General features: G+C 49.3%; 1 protein-coding gene across 1 annotated transcript in view; it reads right to left on the minus strand.

Annotated features, from left to right (window-relative positions):
• Positions 1-23,531, minus strand: part of LOC147666283 (protein PRRC2C-like) — a 240,013-nt gene that overhangs the window by 24,407 nt on the left and 192,075 nt on the right. The window contains exon 7 of the mRNA XM_086949160.1: positions 11,227-11,306. Within this exon, the coding sequence (XP_086805286.1) occupies positions 11,227-11,306 (80 nt within the window). The remainder of the gene's footprint in view (positions 1-11,226; positions 11,307-23,531) is intronic.

Genomic DNA, 23,531 nt, shown 5'->3' on the forward strand with positions numbered 1-23,531 from the left:
ATTGATGTCTGTTTAGGAGGGCGTTTGAGTTCGCCATCCGCCAGTGCGTTGCGGCGTTTCTCTCTATTTTCATCCCAGTTAGGTCCATCCTCCTGCTTTCCTTGTCAGGTGGAGGCCCAGATGTTGGGACGTTGGCCCTTCTGGCCGTCGCAGCGATAATAAAATCTGCTGTGACAGACCCCTTGATATAAGCCGGGTCCTGTGAGGAGAATTTGTATTTCTTTTCCGTCCTCGGCGTTACTGATCTGCATGTAGCCGGGTCCCTGAAGGCTTCCTTCCCCTGGTCTGTGATACTTTTCAGCATGGGAAGGAATTGGCTTCTTGTCTGTGTGGGGAGCAATGTTTCTAGCAGGAAATCTGCTTTTGGCTTTTCCTCCTCTAGATAAACCCCATAAGCTGCTGCTGCTTTCCTGACTACCTCGTTGTATGCCCCGATGTCATCCGGTGGCAAAGGCCTCGACGGATAGGTCTCCACCGCCTCATCCAGGTTTTCGGCCTCTATGTCCTGCAACTCCTTGTCTTGGGCCGTCGAGGAACCCGAGCCGTAGCTTGACTGCTGGTCCCCGTAATCCCCTTCATTATAATAGAGGTTCTCTTCCTCTTTGTGCTCCGAGAGCTCCGGAGTTTTCGGCCGTTCGACGTCGAACTCCTCGTGTTCTTGCACCTCAGGGGCGGACGTTGCCGGCCTCGAGGGAATCTTGTAACTTCTCATTTTTTCGTTGAAGTCTTTCGTCCTCTGGAGGATGTTCTCCATTTCGGCCTCGAGCCTTCTTTTCTTTCTCAGCATCTCTGCGGCCTGGTCGTCGTCGAGCGTTTTGGCCGCTCTCTTCGGCGGCGGCGGCGTTTAAGCTTTCTTCAGCTCCTTTTCCTTCGAAGTTAAAGACCCTTTTTCGGGGGCTTGCTTCGACTACCTTTGCTTTTCGCCGGTCTTCGGCCACCGGGAGTCCTTGTCGAAGGATCCGCTGGGCTCTTTTTCAGAGGATGCAGCTTCGGCCGAACCTTTCGGCGCCGGTGCTCCTTTCGAGGCTTTGGACTCTGCCTTCCGAGGGTCGCCTCTGGCTTTCAAGGCCCTGAGGGAGTTTTCGGGGTCGTAGACTATCCTACCTTGTCAGGAGTTTTCTTATTGGTCTCTGCGACCGTGAAGTCATCTGGACCTTCGGCGATGTTGTCCTAGTCGTCGGTGTAGAGGCCCAGTTCGTAAAGCGTCGGGGCCTGGCCCTTCCCCTGCATCGTGTGATGAGCTGTCCTCTGCTTCTCTCGAACTCGGAGTGTCTTCGGCTTGAAGACGGAGCAGGCGTTGCAGTCTCTGCTCTCGTGGTTGGTAGGCAGGCAGAGGTTGAAGACCGGGTGTTGGTCCTTCTGCGCAAACTTGTGGTGGCAGTTTTTGCAGAATTTAAATGGAGTCTTGTACATCCGTGCGCTCAGGGGCCCCCTGTATGCGCATTCCTCCAAGGACGTCGAAGATCTCGATGTTCTTCTCTTTCTTCGTCGTCTCCTCTCTGATGGTCTTCTCCGAATCTTTTCCGGTCTTTACCGTCGAATAGTAGTTGTATTTTCTCTTGTTCCTCCAAAACTTCTGGAGCTTCACGCGACGATCCAGACCCAGAGGCGGAAAAAAAAATCTGAAGATGGGGCCCAAGATTGGTAGCTTCCGCCGAAAGCATGCCGACGTCACCGAAGGTACACCAGAAGGTGGGACGTCGACGACCACCTGGGCTACGAAAAGAAAAAAAAAAAAGAAAAAAAGACTAAGATTCCGGACCCAACCACCAGATTGTGGAATATGCACAGCATAGTGAATCCAGAAAGAATCGGCTAGCAGACCAGCTGTCACAAGGACACGCTGACCTGCATATAAGGTGGGCATTGTAGGTGGGCTCCCCTTTCAGTAACTACGCGTGCGCCTTTCCTTACTGCATCTGCACGCGACAGGCAGTTCAGTCAACAGCTATTCTGCATTAGTGCGGCAGTGTTCTTAATATCCCCATTTTGCTATTTAATTTTATTTCTGTTGCATTTACCCTGTTTTTAAGCGGGTCCCAGGATTCACCTTTACTTTGGCCGCCATCTTGGGGGAAGTTTTGGACGCCTGGCAGCGCCATTTCGGCTAGCAGACCAGCTGTCACAAGGACACGCTGACCTGCATATAAAGCAGCTATTGTACGCGCAGCGTTTATCGCGCAGAGTTTCGCCGTAGTGACGCCGGAGTCCAGCCCGTCTGCGCCCGTCCACGCTAAGACCGGGCTAAAGGGCGGGAGACTCTGGTCCCGAGGGTTTTAGGTATGCCTCCCCGGGATTTGCCCTTATACACCTATCAGGACTTCGCTCGGTTGCGACCAGCCATTGCCCTTGCCATTTTTCTTGCCATTTTTCTTGCCCGTCGGATACTCTACAAGAAGCTTTCTATTGTTCTTGTCTTCGCACATGCGGTATGTCTTCAGCACCTTGTCTTCATAGGCCTCCCTCTTTGTCTGCTATCTCCCCCTAGGCTGCCTACCCAGAAGGATTCGGGCTTCCTAAAACTAGATCCCTAGTGAAAAATAATTGCTTTTTGCGATTTTATCACTGCTAGAAAGCCCACATGGGTGTTTCTCACTGAAACTTGGGCCACCGAGTACTCGAGACCTGATTTGGTCGAGGCCGTACCAGATGGATATTCTTTGGCCAGATTCGATAGAGTGGGGCGCCGAGGAGGAGGCCTTGGAATTTTGCACAAAATTTCTCACACATGTCACACCGCTCTACTTTCCAGGCCCTCCGACCTTTTTCAAGCCCTACACTTTCTTATAAAATCCCCCGACGCCGAGCCTTTTGTGGGCATACTGGTCTATAGACCGCCCGGATCTAGGACAGAATTTAGTCAGTCTCTACTCAATTTGTTAGAACCATATTTTGGGGCCCCTAATCTGACAGTTCTTGGTGATTTTAATTTTCACCTAGATAATACGGACTCTAAAGTCTCCTCAGACCTTTTGGACGCACTATCTGCATGTGATCTTGTACAATTGGTTAAACATCCCACCTATCAAGCCAGTCACATTTTGGATGCGGTTTTCTCCAATGATGTGAGTCTTCAAACAGATGTTCCTATTCCATTGTCTTGGTCTGACCACTTCGCTGTCCCTCTTGAACTTTCGATTTCTCCTACCCCTACTAAGGCCATCTCCACTCATACTATTCTTGGGAGGAATTTGAAGATTACTAGTACCTCGCTGGCCCCTCTCATGGAAAACTTTAATACAGCCCTTTTTGATGACATCAACTCAGCTGCTTCAGAATTCTCTAAAGCTATTAGTACAGCAGTTTATGTACTGGCTCCTCTCTCCTCTTGCTATTCTGCAAGAAAGAAACCTTGGTTCTCAGAACCTCTCAGGCTTGAGACAAAAATGTAGGAAGCAAGAAAGGCTATGGCGGACGAGTTGGAACCTTGATGAGGGAAAAACATTAACAGCTCCTAAAGGACTACAAGCTTGAGATAATCAGAGCTAAACAAGAGCACTTTGCCAACCTTACAACGGCTCTTTCCTCTCCCAGGGATCTCTTTATAATTGTGGACTCGCTTTGTACGCTACAGTCGCAAGACCCTGTAGTAAATACCCAGGAATTCTGCGATCAGATCGCAGGATTCTTTCATTCCAAGATCGCGGACATATATAGGGATCTTGAATTACAAAGATCCGTTACCCTTCCTCCGCCTGTCCCTTCCTTTCCTGTTACGGAAGAGATCTCTTCCAACACTCCAAAAACTATCAGAGTTTCTGCCGTTGTCCCATCAGGAGCTCGACCTGCTCTTAAACAAGACTAGGTCTGAATCTCCACTTGACCCATGCCCCCACAAAGTTCTGAAGGAGTGCAGAGACCCCCTCCTTCCTCCCCTGTTGGATATCATGAATAGGGCCATGAGAGAGGGCATTTTTCCATCTCAATGGAAGAGTGCGGTGGTCAAGCCCCTTTTAAAAAAGTCTACTCTAGATCCAGAGCTGTTCAAGAATTACCGCCCTATTTCCTTGCTTCCTGCGCCGGCAAAGATGCTGGAGACGCATCTGAACCAACATCTGGCGGCCTCTCGACTCTGCGGGTCTCCTAGACCAATCGCAGCATGGCTTTAGGAGATACCATAGCACCGAGTCAGCCCTCACGGTCGTACTGAACAACATCCGTATGGAGGTAGACCAGGGACATTCCACCGTCCTGGTCCTTCTGGACCTCACAGCAGCCTTCGATACCCTGTCTCCCTCGGTCTTAACATCTCCGCTGAGGGAGATAGGGGTGGAAGGGGCGGCTCCGAGTCTGCTGTCCTCCTTAGACCAGAGGGTTTAGAGGGTCAAGCTGGGAGAGTTCCTATCTCCATCCCTTACTGTGCAATGTGGCGTCCCTCAGGGGTCGGCATTAAGTCCGACCCTGTTTAACATCTACGTGACGCCGCTTGCCAGGTTAATTAGATCTTACGGGATGAAGGTAGTCTCCTACGCGGACGACACAGATCTTGGTGTCCCTCTCCCATCTTGGGGACCGTCCCCGCTCAACTTTAGGAACTGCATGCAGGCAGTGTCCCAGTGGATGATTTACAATTCGCTAAAGTTGAACGGGGAAAAGACTGAGATCTTGTTGTGTGGCTCCAACATTAACATCTGGTCACCTGAATGGTGGCCGCCTGAGTTAGGGTCCTGTCCCACTCCCTCGGGATCAGCACGGAACCTTAGGGTAATGATTGAACCTTCTGTTTCCATGACCCTGTAGGTAAATAGAACAGTTGCCACCTGTTGGGGAATCATTCAAATTCTCCGTAAAATAAAACATTACGTGTACCTCCAGGCACGGAAGCAGGTGGTAGTAGCACTAGTCGCTTCGCGTCTTTATTATTGTAACGCCCTTTACATCGGCATGAACAAGAGCTTAATCCAACGTCTTCAGACTGCTCAAAATGCGGCAGCCAAATTTGTTCTTGACGCCCCCAGATCGGAGTCATCAACGGCAGCCAGGAAAACTTTACACTGGCTCCCGATTGAGGCTAGGATCACTTTCAAGACGCTCTGCCTAACCCACAGTGCCCTCTGGAAAGGGTGCGGGTGGGGTCAGGAAACGGTTGTGGCCTTATGCTTCAAGCAGATCGTTACGTTCCTCCTCTAAGAACCTGCTGGTGGTCCCCCGTTTTCGAAAGAGTCGATGGGGCGGGAGGGCTTTCTCTTTAATTGCCCCCAAGCTATGGAACGCTCTTCCTTGTTACATCAAATCGCAGGCTTCTGTCCCCGCTTTTCGTAAAGCATTAAAAACCTGGTTGTTCGCAAAGGCGTACCCGTAGATACTCTTTATGTGTCTATATATTCTTTTGTTAGTTGTTAGGCGCCTTGACGCCTTCGGGCAAAGTCGCGCATTATAAGAATCTTTTCATTTCATGGGCACCTGGAGGTACGCATCCTGCAGTTCCATAGTGCACAGCCAGTCTCCTTTTTGCAGCTCAGGATAAATCCGGCGCAAAGACAGCAACCATCAGTTTGCTTAACGCAAAACCAGAATGGGCCTGAACTTGTTCTGGTCCTTCTCTCGCACCCGAAAGCACTGTGAGTACAGACCCTCTCAGAGACCGAGGGACATATCTCCCTTCTTCATAACAGGGCAAAGGCCTCTGCTCTGAACTCACGCAGCTTGACCTGCGAACGAACCGGTGGAATTGCTGGCTGACAAACGAAGACTGTCTTAGACCGGGCCGGCTTTTGTTCGCCAAGGAGCATCAAGCTCTCCCGCGTATGTGCACAATATACTTGTGAATTATTAAATGGTGGTCCGGGACCACAGACAAATCCTTGGAGGAAAAACACCGCTGGTCACCCCTGTGACCAAGTCAGGAGTACGTTTGAAGCCAGAACTTCCTGGCAGGTGGTAGTGGACCGTAAAGTACAGCCCACCAGTGAACAACACGTAAGGAGGAAAATTTGTAGGAGTAGGAGAGCACCTCCCCGTACTCATGGAAGATGCATCCCCGGTGGTGACACCAGTGGTGGCAGAGCAGGAGGCGACCTAGACGATGAGTAGGTATGCGAATACTCAAAACTAAGCATAAGGACCAACGTCCCTCGCTTACAAGTGGTAAGTAGCCACAGACTCCCCATCAGAAGGGTTCCTTAACGCTGATACTCTGCTCTGCGTCGAGAGTGGACGTTGCCGGGAACACAAAGTCCCCTCCTACGATGAGGCTCACCACAGAGCGAGGCCTGGAACAAGACCCAGGCGTCAAGTGCCAGCAATGATTCCGCGGCGGTAACCCATGACGTCGAACTCACTACGACGCCACCATCACTAAGACATTGACTGTCTCTCCGACATTGACCAACACCTAGACGTCAAGACATCACTACGGTGTCAAACCCTCTCACTTCGACATCAGGCAGCACTGTACCGAGACGCCTAGACATCCATGACGGGGATGTCTGGACTTAACGGCAGACAGCAGAACCCAAGCGACCAAAGCCCCAAAATGAGCATGACTGCCCCCACGACGTCGAGGCACCCCACGACGTCGAGGCACCCCACGACGTCGAGGCACCCCACGACGCCGACATTGTTTCAGCGTCACGTCGACCTGAGCCCTGAGTTGACGGAGAGTATACCGGCTCTCGACGTCCTCGAAGCTGACCGGAACCGCGTCATAGTTCAGACACGCTCCTACTGGGGAGAACCCCAGAGGTCACAGCATGGGACTCTGTAGAGGACCTACCCTCTCCTTAACCAGAGGCTGAAGATGCGTTCAAAAACTCCCCTGCTCCAAACCTGGGAGTCGAAGCCTCCTGGAAAAGAAGGTACAGAGAAGACAGGTGTCAAAAGACACAGGCAAGCACAGAATACAAACCCTGTGAGCTTCAGCTTTGGTCTTTAATTCAACTGCAGGCAAGCACTTGTCAAAAAGAAATAGTATAAAGACAAGAAGTCAGCAGAAAATCTGCCAAAAAAAACATCAGAATGTAGATAAAGGCGAAAGACGTCGAGTGAAGCTGCCAAAATCCAGAAATACACCAAAATTTAATTAAAAAGAGCTCAAATTGAAGAGTTAATGCTCCAGGGTCCTGCTAGCAGGAGCGGAAAAAAGTACTGAAAGTAAATGGGACCTGCTGGGCATTGAGATACTGAGAAAGTTCTGGAAAGTTTCTTTAAAGGCACGGTATCCCTTTTTGAGCCACATAATGGCAGCCTATAGGGGTTGTCGGTCCTTCCCTTCCTCTCTATCATTCCAGAGGCTTTGCTGTTGAAAGGGGAAGTTTTTCCTCTATGGAGAAAACTTGGCAGGCTGTGCTGTGTGTGGTTTTGGTGGAATGTCTAATTGAAGTACTGGACAGTGTAGCCTGTGGATATAGGCTGCATTATACGTCTTTAAATTCTCTCTTAAGTGTCTGTGCAGGACTGCATTGTTAGACAGCTTAAGAGAATATTTTTGATTGCTCCGGGGTCCACGCTCATGAGCGGGCCTATTCACTAGATTATGACTATACACAGAGATCCCCTAGTACAGAAGAATAAGTTACTTACCTTCGGTAACGCTTTTTCTGGTGGATACAGTATCTGCCTGTGGATTTCTCACCTTGTGAATGTCCCCCTGCGTCAGCAACATTAGGAAATTATTTTTGTAGCTTCGCGCCAACGTGGACGACGTCACAGAAGCACATGCATTGCGCGTGGCTCCGCTGACATCACAGACACCATAATAGGCCCATGTCGGCGTGATGACATCAGTTCCGCCCTTTTTTCCGTGCCTTCGAGGCACACGGATGGATCAACAGTAGATATACACACAATGCACACAGTACCAAATCAAAACACACAGTGTGTAGTCAATGTAGGAAAGTAAAAACATTAACACATTTCCTTCAAAAATAAAATATTAATACAGTAAATCAGGTATATAAGAGTGAACAACGGGGAGGCGGGTGGGCCAGTGAGGAATCCGCAGATAGTGTATCCACCAGAAAAAGCGATTCCTCACCTTGTGAATAGAGTCCCACAGCAGTCCCCACTCCCGGAGGAGGGTGTCCATTCTCCTATACCAGAAAATCCTGGAGAACAGAACGCTCAAAGTGGCCGTCCCTCACTTCGGAATCCAAGCAGTAATGCTTCGCGAAAGTGTGGAGGGAAGCCCAAGTCGCTGCCCTACAAATGTCCTCTACAGGTACACCCCTAGACAAAGCAGATGTCATCTCGACCTCCAACTCGGGTTGGTGCACCGGAGTCTTCGAACTCTCTGGCAATGGAGCCTCTTCTTCCTCTCGAATTGGTGATCGAGACGGAACCGGAGAGGGATTCGACACCGGAGCCGGTGAATGCTCCGGCGACTCCATAGGCGATGCCTCACCTTCCGGATCCAGAACTTCTGGTGAAGGAGAAACCTCATCCTTACGATGTCTTCTCATTGGCGAATTCGGTCTCTAATCCAAATCCTTCCCAGAATGATGACGTGATCGTGCTTCCTCTTCTTGTGCTTCTTTTTAGCCGATCTGCAAGCATGCCCCGATGACTACCTCGAGGGCGATTTCGAGCGAGACCTCGAGCTCTTCCTGTCCTTTTTACCGTTCATCCTGGCAACCAGGAGCTTCGCCTCTCTCTCACGAAGGGCCTTGGGATTCATCTTCTTACAGGATGGACACCCCTGGACATCATGGTCCGAGCTCAGGCACCAAACGCAGTCTTCATGCGAGTCCGTGATTGACATCATCTTACCGCATTCACCACACGGCTTGCATCCGGTCTTCGACGACATATCGCCTGGAAAAAGCGATACAAGAAACACTAACACCAACAGTAACAAAGTTACTATCAAAGCTACAGAGGATCCATCGAAAACCAAAAGTCATTTTCATTCTGATTCTTTATTCGAGGATTAAAAATCACCATAAAAGTACAAACATTCAGTATATATAGAGTTCATTTCTTTTAAAAACAAACCATAAAATTAACATTTAACCGAAAGAGTCAACGACGCGGAAAAAAGGGAACGGATTTCATCACGCCGACGTGGGCCTATTATGGTGTCTGTGACATCAGCGGAGCCGCGCGCGATGCTGTGCTTCTGGGACGTCGTCGGTGCTAAGCTACAAAAACTATTTCCAAATGCTGCTGACGCAGGGGGATATTCACAAGGTGAGGACTCCACTGGCAGATGTATCCATCAGAAAGTTACGTACCTTCAGTAATGATGTATCTGGTAGAGACAGTCTAGCTGCAGATTTCTTAACTTGTGAATTCTCCCCAGGCATCTGACTGGATCCGGAACATTTTCAGCACTACCTCTGTTTGAGTGTCATTGTGAGAAAGTGATGAATTTCTGCATGGTAGCCCCCACTTTTTGCTGAACTGCTGATGTGCTCTAACTGAGTGTGCCCTGGGCTCTTGCTAATCAGGTGACCAGGGCCTATGTTCTTTCACTGAACCTGCATTCAAAACAAAATCCAACTGGCATCTCGGGCCACAGGTCAGCCCCTGGTAAATGGTACCACTGGTACCAAGGGCACTGTGACCAGGGAAGACCTATGGGCTGAAGCACTTATTGTGCCAACCTTAGAAGCCCAGCGCCATTACACTCAAACACTGCCTTTCCATCACACAAATGTGAGGAATTTTTTTTCTTAACTAAGTTTAAGGTTTGCAAGGGATTCTGGGTAACAGAACCTGGTGAAAGGCACACAATTCTCACCATCCTGGATTCCCCTAGTGTCTAGTTTAAACAATTTTACAGGTTTTCTAGATTTCCCTATGTGCCGCCAGTACTAGGGCACAACATTCACAGGCAGGCCCATCGCTAAAAAGAAGTCTGTGCCTAGTGAGCTTTCTGCTGCCTCTGGCGGAGGGGGGAGTTTGTCCCGGTATGCCCCTGAAGAAAGACTGGCTATTTTTTGGCGGGGTGGAGGCATTAGTATGCCAATTCTGGGAAGCCCCTACACCTTGCATACAAAAAGCCAGCGTAATCGCTGACGCCTAGTGGGCTTTTTGCCCCCCGGGTGCCCCATCTGAAAAGACTGGAATTTCACGGGGGGGAGGGGGGAGACTACACAGGTGGCAGCATTGGCATGCCCTTTGGGCAGCCCAACCCCTAAGTAATTCAAATTGGAAAATAAATGTCCTTGGCGTCTAGTGTGCTTTCCCCCCCCCCCCCCCCCCCCCCCCCAGATTGGGGGCTACTTCCCTGGGGGGCATAAAGACTAATTTGTGCGGGGGTGGGGGCATTGGCATGCCCCTTTTGAGCAGCCCCCACTTATTTAAATTGCAAAAAAGAAATTCCTAGCGTCAAGTGGGTTTTTGCCCCTCTTGGGTGGAGAGGGGTGTGTGGGGGGAGGGGGTGGGGGGGGCTTGGGGTCGAAACTGGTGGCTACTGGGAGCAGTAAGACTGAATTAGGGCAAATGCCCTTACGCAAGGGGCTGCTCCCCCTTCCTGGTGTCTAGTGGGTGGATCTCTGCTTGGGGATCGCCCTCCTGGGGATCCACAGGGGAGGTACGATTGGTAAGGGGAGATTATGGTACTGTGGAGTTCGTAATTACTAACTCCCAGTACCATATTCTCTTAATGGCAGCACTGTGCTTACAATGTCTAAGAATTGACTTGGACACTGTAGGGGTACAGGGCTCACATACCTGTACCCTCACCACAGGTATAGAGCACCCAGCTAGGGGGGTGGCTGATCTATGCCAGGGAGGTGGGTTGTAGGCATGGCACACACGGATGCGTGCCATGTCAACTCTTCACATTGTTCTGTACCAAGAAACGCAGCCTGAAAAGGCAGTGTGTGAATGTAATGGTACAGGGCCTTTAAGGGTGGCACAATAAGTTCTGCAGCCCTTAGAGATCTTCCCTGGTCACAGTGCCCTGGGTACCTGTGGTACCATTTACCAGGGGCTGACCTGTGGCCAGAGATGTCAATTGGGTTTTGTTTTAATGCAGGTTTTGGAAAAAAACATAGGCTCTGGGCATCTGATTGGCAGGAGTCCAGGGCACACTCCATCAAAGCAAATCAGTTCAGCAAAAAATGGGGGCTACCATGCAGAAAGAGGTCACTTTCTCACAGTTTCCTAGCAAGGCACTTAATTCGTAGCAGTGTCCTGGTATGTTAATTGTGGCAATCATTTAGTTCAATGTAAAGCTTGATTTAAGGCAAGGGGAGCACTTAATGGAAGCAGGGAGGTAAGGGGTACAAAAAGAATCAGACAAGCTCTTTAATTACAGTCTAATGCACACAGAGCTACTACCTATTGGCTTCAGGTGGAGTAGGATACCGATGGGAACCTTGCATTTGAGGAAATGGCATCCGGGGATAAGACTGGAACATCTGTGTGAATGAAGGTAAAACACAGAAAAAGTAAACCTTAGATAACATATTACAATGTTTTAAATAAGTCAACAAAGTGTCCAAAATAAACAAAAAATATATAAAAAGGGGACTTGGGGGGAGGAAGCTGTATAATCCAGACAACAGAACAGGTGTGATCAAGTAAATCTGATTCCTACAACCTTTTTCAAGACCAACCTCTGGGAGTCTGGAAGTAGACCGCAAAAGCAGAATTAGCAAGTTAGAACCAGAGAGAGCAGGAATCCATGTTGAGGTTTTACTTTAGGAATGAAATGTGTTACTTACCTGTACCTGCAGTTATCCAGTATTGGTGTCTTTCATAGATTCCCATGCTTGAATCATTCCCTGTCGTCGATATGGGAGTCCCCGGTACATAAAGATAGTAATGTCCTATTAGACATATAGAGAAATAGGGCTTAGGGCCTCACCTTAGTAACATATCCTTGTCCTTTTGTAGAAAGGACCAAACTCTAGAGAAGAGCCAATTAGCTATCACCTCCCTCTAGAATCCTCCTGGAAGGAGCCTCAGTCCCTCAGATTTCCGGAAGCAACGTGCTAAACAAGTACATTACTGAGAGAATTAGATAAGTCCTTCTAGGGGAGGTTGCATGTGAATCTATGAAAGACACCAATACTGGACAACTGCAGCAGTTACATGTAAGTAATGCATTTCTTATCCAGTATTAGGGGTGTCTTTCATAGATTCACATGCCTGAATCAGAGTAGCAAGTAATAAGCACATTTCGGATGGTATAGAATATACAAATCAGATAATAACATATCAAGTGACCAATAGAAACGAATATGCTACTTACCAGTATGCATCTGTTCTTGGCATGTAGGGCTGCTGAATTCATATCTGTGCATAGATCGCCGCCTAGTGTTGGGTCCGGATGATCGCACATTGTTGTTCTGGAAGAGTCTTCGAAGTATCACGAGATAGGTGGCTCCTCCCCTGGACTACAGTGCGCATGGGCATCGGCTCCATCCCCAGATTGTTTTAGCCATTGTGGCTAAGATGGTGTAACACTGTGAGTGATGACCATGCTAAGAGTATTTGTGAGTGCTGCAGCCGCTACAGGCGCCGGGGAGTAGGGCGGGCGATATGATTGTCAGCAGCCCTACATGCCAAGAACAGATGCATACTGGTAAGTAGCATATTCGGTTCGAGGCATGTGGGCTGCTGAATTCATATCTGTGCATAGAATACATAGCAAGCCCTCCATTAGCGGAGGACGCCTGTGCCAGTTACAGCAGTCTGGAAAAGTGTTTTTAGAACAGCCTGCCCTACAGCTGCCTGCTGTTTGGAGTGCACATCTACACAGTAGTGTTTTGTAAATGTGTGTGTGGTAGACCATGTGGCTGCTCTACATATGTCTTCCAAAGGAATATTTCCAAGGAAAGCCATGGAGGCCCCCAACTTCCGGGTGGAGTGGGCCCGTGGGGGGATCGTTAGAGTGCGTTTGGCTTTCTGATAGCAGATCTGAATACACTTAAGGATCCTCCTGGCTATATCAGCCTTGGAAATGGGATTGCCTTGGTGTTGTGGCGAAAAGGCAACAAATAGTTGTTTTGTCTTCCGAAAATCTTTGGTCCTATCAATGTAGTACATCAAGGCTCTCTTGACGTCAAGCGTGTGGAGCATTCTCTCCGCCACCAATTCAGGATTTTGGAAGAACACAGGCAGTTCTATAGTCTGATTGATATGGAACTGTGAAACCACCTTAGGGAGAAATTTAGGGTTAGTGCGAAGCACCACCCTGTTGGAGTGAATCTGTATGAATGGCTCTTGGATAGTTAGTGCCTGGAGTTCACTAACGCGTCGTAGTGACTTAATCGCTATCAGGAAAGCCACTTTCCATGTTAAGAACTGAATCTCACATGAATGCAGTGGCTCAAAAGGTGGACTCATCAGTCTTGTGAGGTCCACATTCAGGTTCCATTCACGAGCTGGTGGGGTCCGGGGAGGAATGACTCGTTTGAGTCCTTCCAGAAAAGCTTTGATGGCAGGCACTCTGAAAAGGGAGAGATGCTGCCTGTTTTGGAGATAAGCAGCTATTGCGGATAAATGTATACGAATGGAAGCATAGGCCAGATTACATTTGTATAGATGTAACAGACAACAAATGATGTTTTGAGTAGATGCGTCCAGCGGGTTGATGTTGTGGTCTGCACAATAAATGACGAACCGCTTCCATTTCGCAGCATAGCATGCTCTGGTGGTGGGCTTCCTTGCCTCTCTGATGAGGTCCATACAGTTTGGAGGCAAGTTGAGGTAGCCAAACTCTAAGACCTCAAGAGCCAGATCGCCAGGTTGAGCTGTTGCGGATCTGGATGCTGAATGTCGCCATGGCTCTGCGTCAAAAGCCTGGGTGTGAGGCGCAGTCTTTGATGCAGTACCACGAATAGTTCCAGAAACGTGGTGTACCATGGTTGGCGTGCCCACGTTGGAGCAACCAGGATGAGAGTCATCGAGTGTTGCTTCAGCTTGCGTGCCACCAGCAGTATTAGAGGTGCTGGGGGAAAAGCGTACGCAAATATGCCTGACCAGTTCATCCATATCGCATTGCCCTGCGACTGTGGGTGTGGAAACCTGGCGGCAAAGCTTAGACATTTGGCGTTTCTTTGTTGCGAACAGGTCTATCTCTGGATGACCCCACCGTTGGAAGTACGGGTGGAGTACTGATGGATGTATCTCCCACTCGTGCATCTGGTGGCTGTACCTGCTGAGCAGGTCCGCCATCTGATTGTCCTTGCCTGGGAAGTGTTCCGCCATGAGGAAGATGTTCCTTTGAATGGCCCACTTCCACATGCTCCGAGCCAGATGAGACCACTGTGGAGAGTGTGTACCTCCCTGCTTCTGAATGTAGTACATGGCCGTCATGTTGTCCGTCCGGATCAACACGACCTTGTTGCACAGATGTACTTTGAATGCTTTCATCGCCATGAAGATAGCCATCAGTTCTAGAACGTTGATGTGCATCTTCTTTTGCTGCGATGTCCATAGTCCCTGCACCGTGTAGTGGAGAACATGAGCTCCCCAACCCTTGAGAGAGGAGTCCGTCGTCAGAATGATCGGTGGCACAGGCTCCTGGAACGGTCGTCCCCTGCAAAGGTTTTGTGGATTCCACCAATGCAGAGAGTTGTATGCACGACCGGTTACCAACACTAGGTCTTTCAACTGTCCGTGAGCCTGATTCCACTGACGTGCTAAGCACTCCTGAAGCGGACGCATATGTAGTCTCGCGTGCGGGACTATGAAGATGCAGGAGGCCATCATGCCTATCAACTGCATGAACACTCGTGCCTGAAGCGAGTGTTGAGGTCTGAATTTCTGTATCATCGATTGAATGCTGCTGATCCTCACTGAATTTGGCTTTGCTTTGGCTGCCAAGTGTCTATTGTCGCACCCAGATACTGCCGTATGTGGGCGGGTTGCAGGTGGGACTTTGAGTAATTCAGTGAGAATCCCAGATCCTGAAGAAGGTGAATGGTGTGGGACATGTGGGCGGCACACTGCTGGGCCGACTTCGCCTGGATAAGCCAGTCGTCCAGATAAGGGTAGACGTGAATGTTCTGTCTCCGTAGATGTGCCGCCACAGTCGCCAGGCACTTTGTAAACACCCTGGGTGCCGTGGTCACTCCACAAGGTAGGACCTTGAATTGGTGATTTTGAATGGTGAATCTGAGGTATTTTCTGTGTGACGGGTGTAGCGGAATATGAAAATACGCATCCTTCAGATCTAATATTGCGAGAAAATCTCCCTGAATGAGCAACGGTAGGACTTGCTGCAGTATTAGCATGTGAAAGTGCTCTGACAGAATGTACTGATTGAGGGGTCTGAGGTCCAGTATGGGTCTGAGGGACCCGTCCTTTTTTGGGATCAAGAAGTACAGAGAGTAAACTCCTGTGCCTCTTTCTTCCACAGGCACGAGCTAGATTGCTCCTTTTTGCAGCATGACTAGTACCTCCTGCTGCAATAAGTGCAAATGCTCTGTGGATATAGGACGGTGTCTTGGGGGTATGTTGGGGGGGAGTGGCTGTTAACTCCAGACAATAACCGTACTGGATAAGCTTTGTGACCCACCTGTCTGTGGTGATAGACTTCCAGACTGGCAGGAACTGTTGGAGTCTCCCCCCGACCGGTGTGGTATGGTCGGGGGCAGTGACAAGGCGTCACTGTTTGTTAGTGGTGGATGACCTGGAGCTGTTGTTTCCACGACCTCTGCCCTTGGCGCTGTTTCCACGATAGCCACCTCTACGCTGTTTGGTATAGGTGGTTTGCGCGCCACCTTTATTGTACTGTGTTTGCTGGGACAGCTGGCCTCCGGAAACACCTCTACTGCTTGAGCGACAAAAAGAACCACCCCTGAACCGCTGGGACTGGAGAGCCCCCATAGACTTTGCAGTCAGTGTCCTTCTTGATTTTCTCCAAGGTGGTGTCCACCTCTGGACCAAATAAATGATCAGGGTTTACTGGCTGATTTAGAATGGTGGTCTGTATCTCTGGCTTGAACCCGGAGATTCTGAGCCAGGCATGTCTCCTGAACATGGCACTAGTGTTAACGGCTCTGGCCGCGGTGTCTGCCTCGTCCAGTGCACATTTGATATTAGCATTTGATATGAGCTTCCCTTCCTGTATGAGCATCTCAGCTGCCTCCTTATATTCATCTGGCAGGTGCTGCAACAGGGTCTCCAGTGTGTCATAATGGGCCCTGTCATACCTGGCTAAGAGTGCCTGAGTGTTTGAAATGCGCCAAATGTTGGCTGCTTGAGCCGCCACCCTTTCCCCTGATGCCTCTAGCACCTTAGATTCCTTATCTGGGGGAGGAGCATCACCCTTTGTTTGTGAATTAGCCCTCTTCCGGGCATTAGAAACAACAAGAGAGTCCAACAGCAACTGTCCCTTAATGTAGGTAGGGTCCCCAGGCGCCGGTTTGTACTGCTTTTCAATCCTGGGGTTTATCACCCTGGCTCTAGTAGGCTCCTTAAATATCTCCCCAGCATGTTTCAAGACACCCTTCAGCATAGGCAGAGTCTTGCAGTCCTCTCTGAGGTGGAAAAGGTGTCGAACATAAAGTACTTCAATAGGGTCAGCATGGAGCTGGACGTCATGATTCTTGGCTGCCCTTTCAATAAGTGCATTAAACGCCGCTGAATCCTCAGTAGGTGATGTTTTTACAGTATACACATGAGTGTCTGGGGCTGTGTGTGGATCCCCAAGGTCAGCAGCATCTGCCCAGGGTTCATTAGTATCTTCTGGATCAGTGTCCACAGGATAGTTGTATTGCTCATGGTCACCTTCCCCAGTTTCTACATCCGAATAAGTGGGCGAGACATCTTGGCCACGTGGAGATACAGGTTCTACAAGAACAGGTTTTGTAGTAGAATCCTTTTTTTTTTTCAGTGGGATTCTATACGACTCCATTGGCTGTTCCGGGGCGATCTTTCGCTTATAAATAGAAAGTCTGCCTGTATCGGCATCAATAAACTGTTCCTGTTGCTCTTTAAGTGAGGGTTGTCGATGCTTTGTGGCCGGGACCACAGTTGTGGGCTTCGGCCCCGTGGACACCTTAGGCGCTTCAACGGCCATTTTAGGGAAGAAGGCCTTCGGCACCACTTTCGGCGGCAGCGTGAAGTGGGTGGGCGCCGACGTCTTTTGAGGCTTATCGGCAGGCTTAGATGGTGGAGGATCCTTTGGTCCGACAGCCGAAGCCTTGTCCTTAATGCGCTTCAGTGATTCCGCCACCTGCTTCGAGAAGGAGGCGGACGGCTGCGTTGACTGGACTGAATCCTTCGAGGCACCGCTAGGCGTGGACTCGAGGGTTGTACCACTTTTAGCCTTGTCCGGTCGACGCGTAGGCTCGAGAACCTTCTGATCACCGAGTCCTTTGTCGCTGTCGACTGTCTTTGGCGCCGATTTCTTCGGGTCGACGTCCTTGGCCTTTGCCTTCGGCGTGCCAGACTTTGGCTCGACGCCCTTTAGCGGCCTCTTTGGGTCGATAACACTTATGCTTTGTCGGTGCCGACAGTTCAGAGGACTTCGAGCCGACCAAAGCAATACGCACTTTCGGTTTCGATTTCGCCTCAAGTGCTTTGGGTTGCGTAGACACCGAAACTTTCACTTTCGGTTTTGCAACTTGCTGCTCCTTAGACATGTCCGAAGCAGAGCCCGAAGGCGGGGCCGTAGAACTTCGTGGAAGATCTTGGGTAAGGCCCTGTGGCGATCCCTCGACCCGAGCCTTATGAAGTGTTTTGGCCCCAGTATCAGTTTGTGGGCCTAGCTCCTCGCTCGAGCTATTTTCCATGGCCCCAAAGGCCCCATCGTCGTCTCCTACCTCGTCGACGTCTTCCACATCGAGCATTTCAACATCAGCGTTGTAGCTGGAATCTACCTCCGATGCGGGATCCGACAGGTTCTCTCGAACCTCCCGCTCTGCTCCCTAATCATCCCCGGCATCGAAGACGTTCACTGGTTCAGGTGCCGTCTGCTGGGCTTCCTTGCGCGCAGTGCGCTGAAGTAGAATTGTCTTCTTGGATCGGAAACGGGAACAAGCCATACAGCTGGCTTCATCGTGATCCGGCGACAGGCACTTGTTGCAAACCGGTTGGACGTCGATGTGGGGATATTTCGAGTTGCACACAGGACTTGGAATACAATAAAACTATGGAATGCGTGGTTTTTTCTGCTCCAGGAATTCTCCTTCCTTCTTACTTAACCAATCGTGTGTTAGGCCTTCTTCTATCATACCTCCGATTCGTGTCCTGAGGTTTTCAAACCTCAGGACACACGATTGGTTAAGTAAGAAGGAAGGAGAATTCCTGGAGCAGAAAAAACCACGCATTCCATACTTTTATTGTATTCCAAAAATACATAAGAACTTAACCAAACCCCCAGGCAGACCGATAGTATCGGGCATTGGCTCGATACTAGAACCACTATCAAAATTCGCGGATGCTTTCCTGCGACCTTTAGTGCAAGCCACAAACACCTACCTAAAGGACACTAAGGCAGTCTTACAACTACTGCAAGAGACAACATTTGACCCACAAACCCAACTTCTGATGTCCTCAGACGTGGAAAGCCTCTATACCAGCCTCCCTCATGACGAAACATTGGTTATTATCGAGGAGGTTCTTTTTTCTAAACCTTGGAAATACCAGACACCACGAGGTTTGGTTCTGGAATGCATTTCTCTGGCCTTACAAAAAAAACGTTTTCCAGTATAAAACCACGCTTTACCAACAATGCCACGGGACTAGCATGGGAAGCACCTTCGCTCCGAGCCTAGCCGGTCTCTATGTGCACCATCTTGAGACCAACAAGATCCTCCATGACCAAAATCCATACAGGGCTAATATAAAGTGCTGGAGGAGGTACATAGATGACATCCTGGTCATCTGGGAAGGTGATCTACAGTCAGCGGAGAGCTTTCTGGAATGGTTAAATAACCAAAACACTTTTCTGAAAATTCACAAGCACCATTTCAAACGAAACATTGGTCTTTCTGGATCTGAACATTTATGCAGAAGCAGGACTGCTGAAAACCACTACTCACTTTAAACCTACCTCCAGGAATTGCTTGTTGAGATATGACAGCTTCCACCCAAGACATCTACGGGAAAATCTGCCATATGGACAGTTCTTACGCCTTAGGCGCAACTGCACAGAGGTGTCCGAATTTAAACAACAAGCGAACGACCTCAAAGAGAAACTCAGACAACGAGAATACCCCGATAAAATCATCAACAAAGCAATGAAGAGGGCAAAGAATAACAGAGAGGCATTACTTGAGGAGAGAACCAAGGAACCCACAGAGAACAAGCGACCAATCTGTGTGACAACATTCAACACCATGTCAAATGATGTGTCCAGAATTGTAAATAAACATTGGAGAATATTAACATGTGCAAACTGGACTTTGAGAAACCTATGTTTGCACACCGCAGGGGGCGCAACCTGAGAGACATATTGGTACACACAAGAACAAGGCCAACAATAGCCCTTCAACCATCTATTGGCGTCCAGGGCAATTTCCCTTGCGGTAATTGCAGTAGCTGCCATTTGACAGAAAAAAGTACGAGACTCATTTTTCGCAATGGCACCACATGGGAACAAAGGAAATTCTCAAACTGTAATTCAAAAAACGTAATCTACATGATCAAATGCCCGTGTAACCTTGAGTATGTGGGGATGACCACGAGAGCCATAAAAACACGGATGAATGAACATAAAAGCAACGTGCGGTGTAAAAAAAGCAAAACTAAAATGGCAACGCATTTTTTGACCAAACACTGCGTCAATGATTTGAAATGGACGGTCATAGAACAACTACCCTCAGAGGCTGGCTTTTTCCAGAAGGAACAGCGTTGGGTGTTCGGACTGGGGACCCATCTAAATGGGCTTAACGATGATGTACCCTGGAGTCAACTATCATTCTAAGAAAAGACCGCCAACAGTTCTCATCTACAATCTGTTCGATTAATTCATCACATCAATATGTCAGAAGTAGCATTAATACACGCGCTCGGTAGGTAAGCAGCGATACACACGTATGTTCATCGCGCATGCGTGTGGGACAAACACTGACTACCATCACGCGTGAATGGATGGATGCTGTAACTATAGTGCACATGCGCTGTCCACATTTGATCTATGATGCAGACACTAATCCTAGGTCGGCGCCCGTTCCATCACATACGAAAGCCCTGTATGGTCAGGAAGCGGATGCTCCGTACAAGGACATACAATTAGTGGCGGGAAACACCCCTAATTAGCATACACCCCTACCTCCGCCAATTAGGATGAAAGGGTATAAGTATCCTTGACCACATCCTTACTCCACATCAGCGGAGCAGCGTGCGGGGTAAGACGGTGATCAGAGAGTCCTGTTCTTGTGAGTATGATACTGAACAACCAAGTACATACGACCAGCTGTAATCCTCTACAAAAGTAAGTGCGATAGAATGAATGATTAAAGCTGCATCATTCTCTACCACAGATAGCCACTGAAGCAACACCCCAACGTCCCGATTTTGCTCATGAAGCCTAAAAAGAAGCTTCACAAGTAGGAACACATCTTACAGAACACCCTAGTACTTTATGTGTTTTATGTTGTATGTGTTGTGAGTCCCTTTTAACAGGCTTATAAAATAAGCGAATGGTATGGTTCCTGGTGACTGCACCTGTTTGAACTACCCGCTACATGGGTAACCATTAGTTGCTATTTTTGTCTTTCTACAGGTCATTGTGCTTGTAGCAGACCGCTGTAGGCACACTTAGCCTATAGTTTCCATTTCACTTTTCTGTAAATACACTATTTTTAGTAATAAAGACGTGAGTAGGGAGGGGAGGTTGTGACCCCGTCCTGAGGAAGGAGCTTGTCTCCGAAACATGTCGACAACAACGCACACCAGAGGTCTAGTTCATTACACAACTTAGACCTCGTCCTGCACTTCTTTTAACAGTACCAGCCAGAGTTCAGAATAAAAAAAATTCTTTTATACTCTAGTGCCAGGTACTTTTTAATTTTTCACTACACACCCCCCACTCACTCTAAATATACCCCACACACTGGACACCACACATAGTCAACACCATAAGTGCTCCCGCGTAGCCGTAGGTCGCAGCACGCCGCATCCCGATAGAGGGGTGCGAAGACCCCGATGATGAAGCATGACACCAAGGGGCCTTTTGGTGCGTGAGGGGTATTTTTCAAAACACTGAGTGCTTCAACATTTATTGATCACTCTTTCCCCTTTCCATGTTGGATTTACTTTGTCTGTAGTAACACCTTGTGCTTGTACAGCCTTGTTTGGAAGGCTTTCAGTGCAAGGAAGATTGTCTTCAATTCTAGGTAATTGATGTGCTTTGTCGCATCTGTTGGTGTCCACAGTCCCCTCACTGAGTTCCTCCATGTGAGCGTCCCATCCCTTCAGGGATGCGTCTGTGGTGATGGTCACTGTTGGTGTTGGGGGCGTTAGAGGCTTTCCCCTTGTTATGTTCTCCATGGTCCACCATGTCATCTCCTTCTGCACTGCGTGCGTCACAACCACTAGATCCTCCCAACTGCCTGAAGCCTGTGACCATTGTTCCTGGAGCCATTCTTGGATGGGTCTCATGTGAAGTCGTACATTCGGTACCAGGTGGATGCATGATGCCATCATCCCCAAGATCTTGCTCGCAGTCTTCACTGTCCGAGCTTGTCCCCTCCGGTAGAGGCGAGTTTCCCTCACCAGAGCCCTTGCTCTCTTCTCGCTGGGGAACACTTTGCCCTGTAAGGTGTTTATCTGTGCCCCCAGGAAGATCTACACTCGTTCTGGCTCCATTGACGATTTCTTCCAATGGATGGAGAACCCCAGGTTTATTAGCGTGCTCGTCACTGTATGTGCGTGTTGCTTTCATTTCTGGTACGAGTTTGCTTTCACCAACCAGTCGTCCAGGTAAGGGTATACGTGTATTCCCTGCCTTCGTAGGTGCGCTGCGACTGCCGCGAGGCACTTTGTGAAGACCCTCAGTGCTGATTTTAGCCCGAAGGCTAGTGTAGTGAACTGGTAGTGGCTTTCTCCGATCGTGAACCTGAGCATATGCTTGTGCTTTACGTTCATTGGGATGTGCAGGTAGGCGTCCTTGAGATCTATCGTTACCATGAAGTCTCAGATCTGCAATTGCGGTACCACCTCTTGCAGGGAGGTCATTTTGAATTTTTGTGTTCTTATGAATTTGTTCAGGAACCTCAGGTCCAGAATGGGTCTCATTGTCTCGTCTACCTTTGGTACGAGGAAGTACGTTGAGTATATTCCCTTGTATCTTTCCTTGAAGGGAACCCGTTCTATGGCCTGCTTTTGTAGGAGTTTTTTTGCTTCTTCCTGAAGCCGCTCTAGCTGATTGTTTGCTAGTGGCTTTGTTTGGTTTCCTGCTTGTTGGCCTCCCTTCCAACTCTATGCAGTATCCGAATTGGATGATGTGTAGGATCCATTTGTCTGATGTGATTTCTCTCCATTCCTGGAGGTAGAATCTTAATCTTCCACCCACTGGTGTTATGTGGTGGTAGGTGTCCAGTTTGTCTTGACCCCTTTGTACGTGCTGCCCCCTGGGATCTTTTCTGTGGGCGGGCACACGGATCTTTTTGAAGTCATTTAGAGGCGGGCTGCAGGCCCCCTCTTTTATGCTGTCCTCGTCCATTTCCTCTCCCTCGAAAGGACTGGCCTCTTGATTAGTACTGCCAGGACTGCTTCTGCTGACTGTTGCGCCTGCGAGTCTGCCTGGTGCATCTGTTGGAAAGCCTGGTGTGATTTACCTGGCTGGTTTCCACACCTTCCGCCGGGCCTCCGTGACTGGGTGCCCCTTTTGTTGCCTCTGAACTACAATGCTCCCATGGATCTTGCAGTTTCATTGTCCTTCTTTAGTTGACTGAGTTTGTCATCAACTGTTCCGAACAGCGTCTCGCCGTTGAACGGTGTGTTCAAGATGCTGTGTTGCACCTCTGGTTTGAAGCCCGAGATTCTGAGCCAGGCGTGTCTTCTTTCAGTGACACCCATCATCATGAGCCTGCTGGAGGTGTCTGCTCCATCCAGGGCCGTCTTGAGGCAACAATTTGCAGCATTCTTCCAGTCTTCCACCAGTTTCTCGGCTTTCTGCCTGGCCTCCTGGGGCAGGTCTTTTACCAGCCGTCCCAGCTCCTCCATGATCTGGTACATGTGCCGGTTTATGAGGGCATTGGAATTAGCCATGCGCCATTGGGTCGCGGCATTCCGTTCGATCCTTCTGCCCACTAGGACCATCCTTTTGCTCTCCTTATCAGGAGGAGGTCCAGAAGAAGTGGGCACGTTAGCCCTCTTCCTTGCTGTGGCCGTGATGGAGTCAGCTGAGACCGTGCCCTGAATGTAGGCTGGGTCCTTTGAGGAATGCTTGTACTTCTCCATTCTGGGAGTGACTGCCTTGCATGTTGCGGGCTCCCTGAACCCTTCCATCCCCTGCGCCAAGACGCTTTCGAGGATTGGCAGATACTGGCTCCTTGTTTGCGTGGGGAGTAATGTCTCGAGAAGAAAGTCCGCTTTCTGCTTCTCTTCGTCGAGCTTGAGTTTAAAAGCTGCTGCCGCAGACCTTATCACTGAGTTGTAGGCCCCGATGTCGTCCGGCAGTGATGGACTCGAGGGATATGTGTCGAAAGCCTCCTCCGGGCTTTCGGTGTCGACATCCA

Source organism: Lissotriton vulgaris, unplaced genomic scaffold (assembly GCF_964263255.1).
Source record: "Lissotriton vulgaris unplaced genomic scaffold, aLisVul1.2 SCAFFOLD_1167, whole genome shotgun sequence".
Lineage (NCBI taxonomy): Eukaryota > Metazoa > Chordata > Amphibia > Caudata > Salamandridae > Lissotriton > Lissotriton vulgaris.